At 49.7% G+C, this 14,566-nt stretch overlaps 7 protein-coding genes across 9 annotated transcripts; 4 read left to right on the top strand and 3 right to left on the bottom strand.

Moving 5' to 3' along the window:
* Nucleotides 1–612: 612 nt before the first annotated feature.
* On the top strand, nt 613–2,356 carry FOXG_21270 (uncharacterized protein). The gene is made up of 2 exons (XM_018401593.1): nt 613–1,322; nt 1,526–2,356. The coding sequence occupies exons 1-2, from the start codon at nt 827–829 to the stop codon at nt 2,227–2,229; spliced, it is 1,200 nt and encodes a 399-aa protein (XP_018253235.1). The 5' UTR covers nt 613–826; the 3' UTR covers nt 2,230–2,356.
* FOXG_13851 (seryl-tRNA synthetase) lies at nt 2,226–3,997 on the bottom strand. The gene has a single exon (XM_018393875.1). The coding sequence runs from the start codon at nt 3,923–3,925 to the stop codon at nt 2,426–2,428; it is 1,500 nt and encodes a 499-aa protein (XP_018253234.1). The 5' UTR covers nt 3,926–3,997; the 3' UTR covers nt 2,226–2,425.
* A 93-nt stretch (nt 3,998–4,090) lies between these two features.
* On the bottom strand, nt 4,091–6,111 carry FOXG_13850 (uncharacterized protein). The gene is made up of 2 exons (XM_018393874.1): nt 5,577–6,111; nt 4,091–5,527 (listed from the first exon to the last, which is right to left on the bottom strand). The coding sequence occupies exons 1-2, from the start codon at nt 5,984–5,986 to the stop codon at nt 4,267–4,269; spliced, it is 1,671 nt and encodes a 556-aa protein (XP_018253233.1). The 5' UTR covers nt 5,987–6,111; the 3' UTR covers nt 4,091–4,266.
* Nucleotides 6,112–6,194: 83 nt separating this feature from the next.
* FOXG_13849 (uncharacterized protein) lies at nt 6,195–8,934 on the top strand. 2 transcript variants are annotated; one of them, XM_018393873.1, is made up of 4 exons: nt 6,195–6,296; nt 6,346–6,482; nt 6,532–7,980; nt 8,066–8,934. In XM_018393873.1, the coding sequence occupies exons 1-4, from the start codon at nt 6,283–6,285 to the stop codon at nt 8,242–8,244; spliced, it is 1,779 nt and encodes a 592-aa protein (XP_018253232.1). In that variant the 5' UTR covers nt 6,195–6,282; the 3' UTR covers nt 8,245–8,934. The 2 variants fall into 2 exon arrangements, with proteins under 2 accessions (XP_018253232.1, XP_018253231.1); XM_018393872.1 differs by having other exon boundaries at nt 6,532–8,934.
* Nucleotides 8,935–9,885: 951 nt separating this feature from the next.
* Nucleotides 9,886–12,340, top strand: FOXG_13847 (uncharacterized protein). Of its 2 annotated transcripts, XM_018393870.1 has the most exons (3): nt 9,886–10,800; nt 10,866–12,158; nt 12,211–12,340. In XM_018393870.1, exon 2 carries the CDS (start codon nt 10,971–10,973, stop codon nt 11,820–11,822), a length of 852 nt encoding a protein of 283 aa, XP_018253229.1. In that variant the 5' UTR covers nt 9,886–10,800; nt 10,866–10,970; the 3' UTR covers nt 11,823–12,158; nt 12,211–12,340. The 2 variants fall into 2 exon arrangements, with proteins under 2 accessions (XP_018253229.1, XP_018253228.1); XM_018393869.1 differs by having other exon boundaries at nt 10,866–12,340.
* On the bottom strand, nt 9,958–10,173 carry FOXG_13848 (uncharacterized protein; the record flags this gene model as incomplete). Its single annotated transcript, XM_018393871.1, has 1 exon — nt 9,958–10,173. One exon carries the CDS (start codon nt 10,171–10,173, stop codon nt 9,958–9,960), a length of 216 nt encoding a protein of 71 aa, XP_018253230.1.
* Nucleotides 12,341–12,434: 94 nt separating the features above from the next.
* FOXG_13846 (uncharacterized protein) lies at nt 12,435–14,451 on the top strand (the record flags this gene model as incomplete). The annotated part of the gene is made up of 3 exons (XM_018393868.1): nt 12,435–13,025; nt 13,096–14,382; nt 14,437–14,451. Exons 1-3 carry the CDS (start codon nt 12,864–12,866, stop codon nt 14,449–14,451), a joined length of 1,464 nt encoding a protein of 487 aa, XP_018253227.1. The 5' UTR covers nt 12,435–12,863.
* Nucleotides 14,452–14,566: the final 115 nt, after the last annotated feature.

Here is a 14,566-nt window from a genome sequence, read left to right as displayed (position 1 = left end):
GTAAGAGGGAGAGAGAGGAAGAGAGGGAGAGAGAAACCACGAAAGGCAGAAGAGACGAGAGAAGCAGACAACGAAAGGGGACAGAAAACAGAAGCGGAGGGTAGAGAAATGAAAGAGACGAGAGAGAGGAAGTCTCAGCATCCTACGATTTGCCGCTGTTAAAATGGCGTCTGGTCTGGCGTTTCGGGAAGAGCGGGAAAGAAGTCATGTTATGTAAAGTTACCATTCAACAAAGATGACGAGCCATGCACGAACGAAGGCTAGCTTATAGAACCACAGGGATGCTTTTTGACAGTGTCTTGGGTGATGTGAGTTGAGGCAATTCACCAATATACCAACTACAAGCCAGGTCGTGTCATGAGTCAACCATAGATAAACAAGGTTCATCTATCTGACTTGACAGGTGTTTATGTAATATTTCTCTCACAGGTGAATACGTCGCGTGTTGAGGTTCTTTCACGGTCTGGGTCATCTGGGCTCAAGGACTCGGCACATGACCACACTTAGACACTTGCTGATGGAGGCGCAGGGGAACATCTGCCTAAGTGAGACCTTCGGGACCCTTAAAGTCTGAAATAAAAGAAGTTTTTACCAGCCAAATTATGGAGACAAAATGCCTTGAGAAGTTCTCGCATGACGGAAGTTGTGTTCATGGGGTCGGGTAGAAGATAGTGCTGAAAGACTCAAAAGAGTGAAACTCCCCCAAATTCGAGTTGGTACGGTCTCAGTAACACTCTTAACAACAGTTTTGGCTAGCTTGAGTCTCATTTGAATATTAGATCCAGCGGTTTGAGTCGCTCCAGAAGAACAGAGCATAAGAACCCAGATGTCACGACTACGCCCGGCTTCCGAGCCCCGGCACCGGACCCGGCGCTCATCGGATCGGGCCATTCCCGTCGCCAGAATACCACAGCTTTCCCGGCCGTATCTTCTCGAATGGAGTACACAAAATTGTCGGCAGAAAGAATTACTCAATGTTGAAGAGTTCCAAGAAGAGATGCTGGCGGTGGAGAGGCCAGGATGGCGGAAGTTGGCTATTGTAAGAGGTGAATGCGATATGGGTGTTCTAATAGGGGTGGAGTTGGATAAGAAAAGGGGTGGGTGGGTTTGGGAGTTCCCTGAGACGGAGATCAGAAGAAGGAAGCCTGAAGAGGAGGATGGCGAGACGAAAGAGAAAGATGACAATGAAGGGTCTGATGAGGATGAGGGAATCAGAATATGTCGCGCATCACTTATGGTCAAGGAACAACTCCCTATTCTTCTCCTCGATGGTCTTCCGTTTCGAATATCCTCACGACCTTATCGACCTTCAAGAGTACCAAGTAATACACGTCCAGACGGCAAAGCATCAAGCAAGCGCCCCCCAAAGCGATCCGGCCTGGAAGATTCCATTTGGCACATCAATCAATTAATTGCTTCAATGCCCCGCGGCTCAAGAACGCGTCTTACCCCACGCGTCACAAGCATATTCAAACAGTACTCCATCAACATCACAATTAAAAACACCCAATTGCAACCTCACCAGCGCAAGCCCTTGAGACCAATGCCGACATTACAAGAAGCATGGAGCGACGAGGAGAGTTCAGTACCATAACGTCCGCAGACTGGTCAAATCTTGCAGAACGTTTAAAAAGGCGCATACAACTCTCTGTGACCGTTGCTCTCCAAGCACATGCTCAGCAAGCCCAGGACGACCCCAAGGATTCAAACTCAAGAAGTCTGGATCGAATAGCATATCTAGGAGGCCTCTTGCTGCCCCTGACAGTTGTATCAGGGATCCTGTCAATCCAAAGCTCATATGGTCCGGAGGGTAAATCATTTTGGGTCTTCTGGCTTGCATCAGGGCTTTCTTCCCTCCTCGCCATCCTCATCATTTACGCAGACCATCTGAGAACGTTGGATGTGTGGATGGAAGTTGCAGCAAGTGAGATTCTGGACCTGGACCACAATAAACGATTCCAGGCGAATAGAACCCCACGTCGACGAGAATATTATAGCAGTGGCGATCCCGAACGGGGAGAAGCCAAGTTGACGACAGCATCGGATGGAGGCGTGTATGTTGTGCAACATCGGGGAGATGGAACGAGAGGCAAAGCTTGGAGGAGAGGGGAACTAGGTTGGCTTGGGGCGATGAAGAAGATGTCAGGATGGTATCGATGGAGGGGAAGTCCAGGGATGGAGTTCAGGATGCCTGGTTGGGAGAGGAAGGTAAAGAACTTGGTATGGTGATGAGATATTTGTCTCCAGACTTCTCAGGATAGACTGCACAGAGGCTATAAAGGACAGGGCTTTATATTCAATAGATAGATCACGCCTTGCGTTTCATATTAAATAAGATATCAAGATTTCATAGCAATTATGCCTCCGTCATTCTCCATTCGTACACGCACGCAATCAAAGCCATGCTTCATCCTTCATTTCAAACTTACACGCGATCCACGCTCGAACGACGTCCACCAAGGCCAATCTTTTCTTTTCCATCCATCCATGGCCGCAAGCACTCGGGGATCGTAACAGTCTTCGCCTCTTCATCCCAGCCATTCTCAAGAATAGCTGCTATCACACGAGGAACAGCCAAGGCAGTACCATTGGAAGTCCAGGGGAAGGCGAGCTTGCCATCAATGCGTGTTCGTGTGCCGAGGCGGCGGGTTTGGTAGTCGGTGCACATACTTGCTGATGTGACTTCGCCCCAGTTGTCGCGACGGCTGGGGAAGAAAGCCTCCATGTCGATCTTGCGGGTGGCTGATGCGCCGAGGTCGTGGGAGGGCATAGAGAGGATACGGCAGTAAAGGCCGAGTGAAGAAAGAATCTCGGTCTGCAAGTCGAGCATCTCGTCAAAGAGTTCCTGAGCGACATCCTCGTCTGGTGCTGTCCATGCGAACATTTCCACCTTGGTGAACTCGTGCACTCGGTATAGACCCTTGGTGTCGGCACCACGGGCTCCGGCTTCGGCGCGATAGCAGCGAGAGACGGCAACTCGCTTGAGAGGTAGGTCTTCGGAATCAAGGGTAGTGTTTGCCTTCATTCCTGCTAGGGCAATTTCAGATGTTCCAGTGAGGCACATCTCAGGGACGCCACGCTCAGCGTCTTCAGCTGACTGGGCGATAGTGTAGACTTGTTGCTCGCCGTTTAGATCGCGAGGCTGGAATCCACAGGCGGCGCCAATGTGACTGTATACCATGCTAGGAGGTGACACTTGCGTCCAGCCATGACGAGTTGCGACAGCAAGGGCATACTGAACCAAGGCTTGCTCCAGCTGAGCAGCCTCGCCAAGTAGATAATACCAACCCCAACCGGAAGCAGTAGCAGCACCAGCAAAATCAAAGATACCAAGCTCAGAACCAATGTGAACATGAGATCGCCAGATTTTATCCTCAGGTGATTCCTTAAAAGTGGGTGGGTCGTTGATATAGCTCATAACCTCAAAATCGCTTCCCTTTGGAGTATCAGGATGAGTGAGATTAGGTAACTCGAGCGCCAACTCCTCCATTTGCGTAACAGCCTGCGATTCTCCCTTTTCAATTGCCGAAAGATCCTGCTTGAGTTGTCGCGCCTCCTCTTGGATCTGCTCACGGGTCAATTGGCGCACTTCCTTGAGATCCTCATCATCGCTGCTCGTCGCCGGATTCGCAAGCTGTCTCCTCAACAAATTCGACCTCTCACGCAATGCGCGACCCTGCCGCTGAAGATCCTGCCATCTCGCATGAAGCTCTAGAATTTTAGCTGGGTTTTGCGCCTGATTACGATAATTGCGCTCTACACAAGTCTGCTGATAAAGTTCTGCGTGTTGTCTGATGTGCTTGATATCGACGATGGGTTTTGGCGCCGAAGGAGGCCGCTTCACATCTGCGAAACTGCGAGCCAATAGTGCATTGAGCCTCGGGTGTAGAGCGCGACACCGTAGGCGCGATAATGTCCTGTTCATGGTGGATGTTGAATTGGTGAGCAGCTCATATGAAGCATGACTGAGGTACTAAGTTAGACTGCCTGATCAGCGAGTTTGGAGCTTGACGTCGGCTGCCGAAGCTTAACAGTGGAGAGGTTGCTTAATGCAATTACCCGAGCGAATAGACTACGGACCATCGCGGAATGGGACATCAACTTTCAAGTATTCATTCTTGGCAAATAGACAAACATTGCAATTGAGCCAATTATGTTGATCTCATAGTAAATCGGGTATTTGGTTGCCTACCTCATCTAGTTGTTTGTCCGCACCATCAACATATTCCTCATTTCATGTCATGATATCTCTCAATGCTGAACCTCCTACAGATAACCCCAGACACCTAGAGTCCAGTTTCCGTGATGTCCTCCACCTCCTCGAGCATATCCTCCTGCCTGCACGCTCTGTCTGTGTTGTGCCTTGAAGTCCACTTCGCTAGGTCGAGAAGCTCCATTGGCGCCTTGTAGGAGCCACGACTCGCGATCAATAATCGCCATGGCAGGGATCTTCAACTGACAGAGCAGGCTACCTCCAATCCAGGGACCAAGAGTATGAATCACTCGGATTTGGCCCTTGAATTGTGGAACCGTAGCCCGCTGTCGTACAACCTTGGCTTCTATCGGGTCGTGCTCTGGCTTCAAATCGGCTGCGTTCTTGGGGGATTTGCGTTGTTCATCTTCACCTGGTGATGAGGATGGGGAGCCTTCTGTAGGAGAAGTGGTGCTGGATTGTTGATGGATCCTAGCACTATTCCGATGTTTGTCCACGACCTTTCCGAACACTGGCTCCCATCCCCTCTTGTTGACGATAGCTGTGAGATCGTCGATAATTCGTTGCTTGATGCCCAAGATATTGGAACATCCTCCCGTGAACATTATGCGTGACATGCAGATTGCTCGTACATCCAGTGGTAGTTGTAAAAGATGTCTATACAATAGCAGGTGCAGCGGTAATTCATCGTCGTCAAATGTCGCTCGGTCTGCTGAAGGGTCGAAGAAGGTGTCGTCGCAGACCTCAGCAAGCTTCTCAAAGGGAAGCTCCACTGTCAATGGACGACGACTTGTATTGATAGGTATTTGGGCGACCCCTGTTGGGACGCCAGCTTGTGCCGACTCCGCCTCGATCTCTTCTTGCTCGTCAACTGTTTCGAGCTGGGTCGACTGTCGCTGAGATGATCGAAATTCTGATGGCTTGCACCACATCAAACGACACATGATATCTTCGCATTCCTCAAATCTGATCGCTCTTTGTTTGGTGACATCATGTTCTCCTGGTATCAATGGCTCGATGGTTTTGTAAAGTGCGTCTAAAAGTGCTCTGCCGCCTCGGACGGTGCGTGTTGTCTTAACTTCACGATGTTCATAAACACTGGTGATGACAGTTTCTGCCCAACCCATATCTATCACCAAGGCGGATCTGACACCTGCTGAGATGGCCGACATGGATGGTGTTGACATGAGAGAGATAGTTGGTGACTGGAATCTGCTGAACAGTGTATCCAAAGTGGCTGTCAACAGTGGTAGAGGTACTCCAGAGTCCAAGACCAGCCCCAGTCTTCGTGGTCTGGAATCGATGAGCAAGTATCTGTATTCATGTAAGCAACTGTCCCTTGTGAGATGTAAGCAGGACGAACTTTGAGAAAGCATCGTGCAGCACACGCTCTAGCTTGTCCTGATATAGGCCAAGCTCTATGTCTCTTAGATCGTATCGCCAAAATTCATGTTCCTTTGACCATTGCATTCCAGGTGACCGTTTCGGTTGTTGCCAGCCTCTAAAGTCTCCAGCTCGCCTTTGATCTTCAGGGCTGCATTGAAGAACCACTCTTGGAGATGTGTCGCCCGCAAATCCTACTCTAATATGGCGTGAGCCTAGTTCAACAACGATGAACTCGTCATCAGCACGGATAGTCGATGGTGAGCCATAGGATGAAATAACAGACGAGCGATTCGGGGTATGTGGAGATGGGCCTGGCCCCTGAGGAGGACCTCCACGGATACTAGCCACGCTTCTATGAGCAAGTGTAGATCCAGTCCCAGAGGCCATCGCGAGTGAGATGAAATCTTCTGTGTTTCCTGCTTTTTCCCTTTGTTCGATGTTGGCGATGAGATGCCCTGGTCAGGGCGTAGCCATGTATGTAACTTAACGCTGGTTGGTTGAATGGTTGTTTGAAGTCGGCGTTTCTAGCGCCGATCTGCCGCCTTTACTGGCTAAGAAAACAGTGGTTTCTGGTAACCGCAGCGACGTGGGGCAACCTTGGACCGTGAATTTCAACCTACATCATAGACTACCAAATCTGGAGAATTTGAAGCGGATTGCTTCAAGGTCTTTCTGATGTTCAAATGGGTATCAAAGGGTAAGAATCACGTGTTACATATTGCGAAAAGCCAGGCTAATATCTTCAGGATCTACCAGGAGGTGGGCGAAGGCGAACGAGTGGCCTTACTGAAACTCGCCGCCGAGTCACTAGAGAAGCAGGGACGGCCTTTACGAATAGCGATTGATATTGCGATTTGGCAATTTCAAAATCAGGCGGCGCAAGGTATATCACAGCCACTACGATACTGAAGCGCTTCTCTAACAATGGTCAGGTGGCACGAACCCCGAAATTCGAACTTTATTCTACCGACTCGTTCGTCTACTGGCATGTCCAGTCGAGCCCATCTTTGTTTTTGACGGTCCATACAAGCCTGCAGTCAAACGAAACAAGAAATCCGGTCGTGGCGACTCCTTCGCCAATGCACAAGCGAAACGGTTAATTCGACTATTCGGCTGCAACACCCACGATGCGCCAGGAGAAGCTGAGGCGGAGTGCGCTCTGCTGCAGAAGCATGGCATCGTAGACATGGTTCTAACAGAAGATGTTGACGCCCTGATGTTTGGATGCACCAAAATGCTGCGACAGTGGTCACCGGCATCAAAACGCGACACAACACCGACGCACGTCTCTCTGTTCGACACGGAGAAAATGAAACTTGATCAACATGGCTTGGATCGCGAAGGCATGGTTCTTGTTGCTTTGATGAGCGGCGGCGACTACGATCCTAATGGGCTCCCCGGCTGTGGAATCAAAGTGGCGGTTGAGGCTGCCAAAGCTGGCTTTGGCAGAGATCTCTGCCGCTTGAAGGCAGTGGACAAAGAAGGAACAACGGCTTGGAGGAATTCTTTGATACATGAGCTTCGCACCAACGAGAATGGCCATTTCAAGAGGAAGAACAAGGCCTTGGCGATACCGGAAACCTTCCCAGACTTCAAAGTTCTACGTTACTACACACATCCTGTTGTGTCTCCTGGGGAAAGTATAGACGAGATCCGAGAGAAGGTTCATCTGAAGAGAGAGATCCAGTTTGAGGACCTAAGAGAGTTTACGAGAGAGGTCTTTGGCTGGGATTACCGAGTTGGCGCTCTCAAGTTCATCAAGGTGCTTTCTCATGCAGTTCTTGTCCAGAAGTTGCAGGCTCTAGAAAGACATGACAACGCAGACTACGTCAAAGGGATCGCAGGGTTTAGGTCCGATCTTAAGAATGACTTGGTGTCACAAGTTCGCATACAGCACATTCCGAGCGAAATTGTGCCCATCGACTTGTCCAAAGAGGAAGATGAAAAGATAGTTCAAGCTCGAGGCGGACTGGCACTGAACAGCGATGACGAAATCGACGACGCGGAGAACATCGAGGAATCCACGGCGAAACGACAGCCGGCCCCCTTTAACCCTTCAGCACGGCAAGGTGTTTGGGCATTGGAAATATTGGCAAAGTTGAGGATACCAGAGGTGTTTGCAGACGCTCAGGTGGTGCAAAAGACTGCAGAGAAGAAGAAACAGCAAGCAAAGGAACCCAAAACGAAAGCGACAAGGTCCAAGCCTGGCCCGAAGACGGGGATGCCTGCTGGCGCGCTTAACAAGTTTGTGCGAGCAAGCAAACCTCATACTGTCTCTACGGTGACTTCCAAGGCGTTGTCTAAAGAGAACGAAATAATCACCTCGCCGACCCGACCGACAACATCCCGCCGCTTGCGAATACCGTCACCTCTGGAGCCAAGTAAGCAATCTGCGTCGACCTCGGGTAGCACCGTCAGGCAGACAACAACCCCTTGGACACTTGCCAGCTCACAGGTGACTCCTAGGACACGAAAGCCTGCAAATGAACAGCAAGCGATTATTATCACATCTAGCCCGCCCTGTGCAGCAGACTCGCCTCCCCCTTCGCCTTCACCACGGCCAAGGACTCGTGTGCCTGCCTCTCGCGACTTACCTGACCCGATGTGTACGATTCCTACGTCAAGTGGTTCTCCGCAAAGGCTGAAAGACTCGGCGTTGAACGCGAGGCGTGCAAGACCACCGACTTCTTCCCAGTCATCTCAACCTCCCAAGATGAAACAGACGTCCATGGACATGTTCACGAAAAAGCCCAAGAACACGAGTTCCTCTCAGACTTCTGTTTCAAAATCTTTACTCCCAGCTTCCAAACAACACCAGCCAAAATCTCAACCGAGATTCGATGATGACTTTGATAGTGACTCGTCAACCGATCTTGCTCCCCTCTCCTCCCTCATCTCACGCTCCTCTGCATCTCCTAACAAACGACAACAATCATCCTTACTGCTAGATCGAAACGCAACCCCAAGCCCTACTCCTGCGAGGAAGAAGAAGTTACTCATCCCAAAGGCCAGTGCGGTGGGTTTCTACGAAGAGGTGGAGGTCGACGCCGAAGAGCGCGATGAGCTGATGGCTAGGGAGACAGCAGCTCTAGAGCGCAGAGGAGTTCAGGTTAAGATTTTTCGGACGAGCGAGGTTGGATTTATAGACTTGACGCAGGATGATTAACGGGCATATATACACGAAACAGTATGGGCACGGCGTTTTCAGGTTCGATTTCAGGCGTTACATAGTGGATAGCATATTCACGATCCATCACTTCTGGCATCATTACGAAGAATCGAAATCATAAGATACTCATTTACAAATGTCGCACAATTTGCAAGTTTCAGGGCCACGTTACTCAGTATGCACGCATGGTGACTCTAGTATACGGTGCAAGAGGCTACTTCTTTGCATTTTCTGCAACCTTTTGAAATGGAATTTACCCGAAGCTATTCAGATATGAGACAAGTGCGTATCAAAGTTTATTTACGCATACTTTCAGTTACAAAATTGGTTTACTTTGGCAGTTTCTCTGTCGTTTGTGGGACCTGACAGTAAATCCAGGCTAACTGAAAGGTTGAGCCTATAAGTTGGGTTCTAGACGTAGATGCAGAACATTCATTGGCCCGCACCTGCTTCTATTAATGAGCGCATCTATCTGAATGATCTGACGTTACGGCAAGGAATAACGAAATAATTTAAAATTAAAGCAAATTGGAGCTTCAGAAATAACCGCAACTCGTTTATCAGAGCCAGGTTCATTAGAATTATGAATGAAGACACTAACAGCCCTACGAGCTGCTATTTCTGACTTCGGCGCTTACACCTGGTTGGTCAAAAATAGCATCGCGGCTAAGACTTCGTTTGACAGAACACAAGCGCCTGGCTGGGTCTATGGCCTGGGAATAAGCGACCCTAGCATACGAAAACGAGATCCGGCTTGGGTTTGGGGCTTACTCGAGCGAGTTGGAAGATGAAAGAAACTGGTCAAAAGTTGGCAACGAGCTGAAGTCAACTTTGGTTCAGGCATACTGGATGCTTGCTACAGGTCATTTGTTTGAGCCCTTGCTTTCCGAGATACAGAACCAGTGTGACACTTGAACCGTAATAGTTCCGACCTGAACTAGCCATTTTCCTCAGATTTATCTGAACAGTCTAATGAATTAAATTCTATGTACACTTCATGACTCCAGCTCTCTTTATTTCATCCATCATGAAGCCTCTGGTCTGCTGTATTTCAGCGGAGACCATTTCCTTGGCCACTTAGCATTGCTCTTGAGGCCCACTTAGAGCCCCGGTTCGTAGTGCAAGGCCTGAAACAACGTTTCGACACAGCACAGCCAATCGTCCCCCGAATCAACCCCGGTCTTGAGATTCAAATATAACAAACCATCCAGCGATGGCGCCCAACGTTCAAGACAACAGCGCTTGCGGATGAAATCGCACGAGCACCAGACTTAGGCGCTGACCTGAGTCGACTGGTCTGAGTCGCTGCGACCTGTTGCTGCCCATCGGGGCCCTCCACACAGAGCAAGGAACCGCTGAAACCGAGTCTGGATAGCAGCAGCTCGCGGCCAGACACGGCGGCCATGACACGGCAGCGCTGATGGTTCTCTGCATTTCTGACACTATTGAGTGCCCGAGTGGAGCCCAGCATCAGAGAAAGTCGTTGACGCGATTCGATGCGGGAAACGATCGAATCGTGAGTCGCCTCCCTTTTGGTTGGCTCTCCAGCTTCACATCCATGCCATGACGAGAAACTACGGCTTCGCTTGGCCGATGGTGGATGCAGGGGCCAACCAAAAGTTTGTTCTGCATGTCGCATCGTTTACAACAAAGAGTGTGACTGATGTGTGCATATGCGGTCGCTCTTAAAGTCTGCCTGTGCCAGCTGTTCAGGTGGCAAACCCCTCTCCATTCTCTTATTGTTCTTCGTTCATTCAAAGCCCAACAATGGTGTTCAATCACCTTCATTGGCCTATTTCCTATCATTAAACCTTCTCTTCTTTGACTTCCTATTGTTCACTTATTGACTGTCCGGACTGGTTCCAATATCACATACACTTCTCATTTGTGCAAGCTTCGACTCACTTATAAACCAACTCAGTGATAACCCTCACTTACAGCCGACAAATTTCACTTCACTGTCGTGACTACATCTTCTTATTCGATTCCAAAGTTTCTACACAACTCAAATATCACACTTTACTACTTCAAAGTAAGTACTTGAGCTGCCTACCTTACCTTATAACACGAAAGTCCTCGTCTAACCACTTCTCCTAGCCTCCTTCCCTCCTTATCAAAACTTCATCTCAATATTCTCGACCTTCAGTCGTAACTCAACAACTTTTCCTTCATTTATAACTACCAAATACACCATCGCCCATCATGTTCGGATCTAGTCAACGCGCCTGGGGCCCAGGCATGATCGTCCTCCAGATCCTGCGTGTCTTCACGATTATCAGCCTCCTGACCGCCGGCGCCTCTTGTTGGATCCTCATCATCAAGATCGACACTTCCAAAGGCTGGTTCTTTTTCGAGGCTCTCTCTCTCGCGATGATGAGTTCAGCCACCATTTTCCTCATCATTTCCGAGTTGCCCTTCTGCAGAGCGTATTTCGCCAATCATTGGCCCGCGTTCTCCGACGAACACGGCCTCTTCTGGCTCGGAATCGGTCTGCTACTTATTGGGACGAACCTTCTCGGCAAGCTCAACTCGTCGGACTATGGTCGCGATGATTTGGGTCTTCCCTTTTGGCGACTCATCATTTCCGCTGGCATCTTGACCTGCACCTTCGGCGTCATGAACCTCATCTGCACTTTCGTCTTCCGAGGTGTTAACGTCAATGCTCGCAAGATACGGTCCAATGGATCCCTCGCGGACGATGAATCGTTCGGCAAACCCCAGTCTAACTACAGCGCATCATTTACTAATGAAGATCGACCCAAGAATACTTTCAAGAGATTCTTTTGGGACAGGAAGAACGAGCCCATACCCCGACGACCTACCATAAGTCAACCTATCACTCGTGAGCGTGACCTTGAGCGCAATGCCCCTCCCCCCCCTCACTACGAGCATCAAGAACCCTCTTCCCTCAGCCGGCAGTCACACGACTCAGGCGAAGACCGTCGTAGCCCCATCGTCCCCGAAGTTCGTCGCCCAGATACAGCCCTGCACCCGATTAATATTCGCCCGCATAGCCCAAGCATGTACTCGGAGGCGCACATGTCTCGATTCTAGGAAGAATCGGCGCGCAAATAGGAGAAAGCGCGGAAAGTAGCGGAGGGCAAGAAGCAATCGGCACAGGCCGTGAAGACGGTCAACGAGACTGTGAAGAACAAGGAGAATGTGCATTGCAACTCGGAAAGTTGTAACTGCAAAGGTTGCGTGCGTGAAGGAAAAAAGGAAGAAAGGCGTTAAGGAATTAGGAGTCAACGATACCACGTTTTGGATTTACGGCTTTCGTTATTTGTTTTCTAGCAGGGATATCATCTTGCCAAACTTTCTTTATAACCATTTTGACAAATCATGTTCAAACTCAATTGTGTTTCTGAGATCAATATTCATAAGGTTCAGGTATGTAGAAACTTGTTTCTCCTTATCCCGCTGTTTCTCAAGTTATGAACAGGCCTTGTATGAAAGTGACTATGTAGTACTGCAGAGAATCGAAGTTTCAGGAGACCTTTGTTGAGTTTCTATTAGTTGAAGTTCACAATTCGAGGTCTTACTACAGTTCAGAGCCCTTGGAGCTTACATGATAACCTTCTGACGCATCACGCGTCTTAACTTTATTTGTCAGCCGACCAGGAACAAACGAATGCCCGAGGGAGTAAAGCCAGAAAGCCGCAAATTTAAAGACGGGCTGACACCCATTACATGCAGTTCATTTTCCTCTCTCTTCTTATTTCAGATGCATCCTATTTATCAGTAGTCAATACAAAGAACTCACAACCCTTGCGCAACAATAAAGACTTTTGGTACAAAAATAGATCAAGGAGTAGCTGTGCATTCAGGAGCACTGTTTTATAAGCTGGCTTCTTTCCCTTGGCCTTTTCTTTTCAGGAGAGACGAGTCCGTTTGTTGCTTTTTGCGTTTGAATCGCGACTCCCTTGCCTGACCTATTGTTGAGTGGAGCCTCAGGCATCCGCAATTGTTGTTCCAGGCCCGAGGCCAGCGGGTTCTGTAGCCTATCGCTAGCTTGACCTGTGCCTAGCCCAATCATCACCATCACCATCACTTTACCTCACACGACCAGTTGCGCTCGTCTCCATCACCGCCATCATGTCCGGAGACTCTGCTGAGGTGGCGGAGGATTACCGCATGGCCTTGGAGGATCTATCCTCCAACATGCGCTTCGAGATTAGCAACCTGACAGTCATTGCTCGTGAGAATACTGAACATGCCCTAGCTATCGCCGAAGTTTTGCAACAACACATCCTCAAGGTAAGTTAGAATCTTGATGCGCAATATGAATGCGTACGAACAATTTAATCCAATGCTAATTTCCGCGTAGGCGCCACCGAACAAGAAACTTCCAGCTCTGTATGTACTCGACTCGATCGTGAAAAATGTCGGCACACCATACACTCTTTACTTCGGCCGCACTCTGTTCAAGACCTTTATGGAATCTTATGCAGTAGTCGATCAACCAGTTCGTCGAAAAATGGAGGAGATGCTTAGAACATGGAAGGAGCCTGTTCCTGGGTCAATGGACAGCAGGCCCGTCTTTACGCACGAGTTGGTGCGTCCTATTGAGAATGCACTCTTGAAGGCACGCGCCGTAAGCATGCCCCAAGCGGGAATGATGCCTGGGCGACCGCGCTCTGGCGTGCCTCATCGTGATACTCCGACACCGCCTGGGACGAGATACCCTCCAGGCCATCCAGCCCAGCAATACACTTCAAATGGGGGACAGTCATTGAGCAATGACATTCGGAATCTAATTGTTGCCACGCAGGCGGAAGCCTTGCGCAATCCCCAAAATGTTGATGTTCAGACTAGATTAAGAGCACTTCATGAGCTGCAGGGCGTTGTGAACAGCACTAGCTTGCCTCCGGATCAGCTTGAGCTCATTAAGAGACGAGTAACTGAACTTGCTGCCGTAAACATGATGGCGCCTCTGACTCAAAGGCCTGCACCTACTCCTCCTGTGCCCGTTCAAGCACGCCCTATGCCTCCAGTGTCCGTAGCCCTTCCTCCGTCTGCAGCTCCGGCTCCGGCACAAGAAGGTGTGACGCTTGATGCGCTCTTTGGCCCGGGAGCCTTGGCCGCCTTGATGGCAAGAAAGTCGGCTACACCTTCGAGCTCAACACCAACCCCTCAGCCTCCTCAGGTTCGTCCTGAACCGCCAAAGCCACCTATGTCAAACATGTCTGCAATGCCGGCCGTGGCTCCTATGCCAGCAATGTCGATACCTACGATACCTGGAATGACTCCAATGCCTACGATGTCCCAGACACCAACACCAGCGCCGGCAGCAAACGCAGCCCCTTGGAGTCTTCTTGATCAGCTACGGAAATCAGGCCTACTCCCTCCTGCGCCTACAGCAACACCCACGCCAGTTCCAGTACAAGGCGGTATCAATGTGGCCGCTCTCAAACAGCCCTGTCAGCCTTCTTTGATCAGGGCGCTACATAACGACCTGGGCCAACCTTGTACCCAGTGTGGTAGACGGTTTCGAGACGATCCAGTTGGAAAGAAGCAGAAGATTGCTCATATGGACTGGCATTTCCGTGTCCACCAGCGAACCAACGAAGCCGAGAAGCGAGGTATGCACCGGAGTTGGTACGTTGATCAACGCGTAAGTCACAACACTACCCCCTCACAATACAAAATTACTAACAACAGTGTCTAGGATTCTTGTGTTTGAGACCTTCGGGTATCCCATTCTATATAGGAGGATTCCACAGATATTTCAAGTATGAGGAATCCCATGCACCGTCTAAGATATGTTTCCAGGGCTTTCGAGTCAAGAGTGGGTGCGA

The sequence above is a fragment of the Fusarium oxysporum genome, chromosome 10 (assembly GCF_000149955.1).
Source record: "Fusarium oxysporum f. sp. lycopersici 4287 chromosome 10, whole genome shotgun sequence".
Lineage (NCBI taxonomy): Eukaryota > Fungi > Ascomycota > Sordariomycetes > Hypocreales > Nectriaceae > Fusarium > Fusarium oxysporum.
The sequence above is the reverse complement of the archived record's forward strand: the minus strand, read 5'-3'. Positions and strand labels throughout refer to the sequence as shown.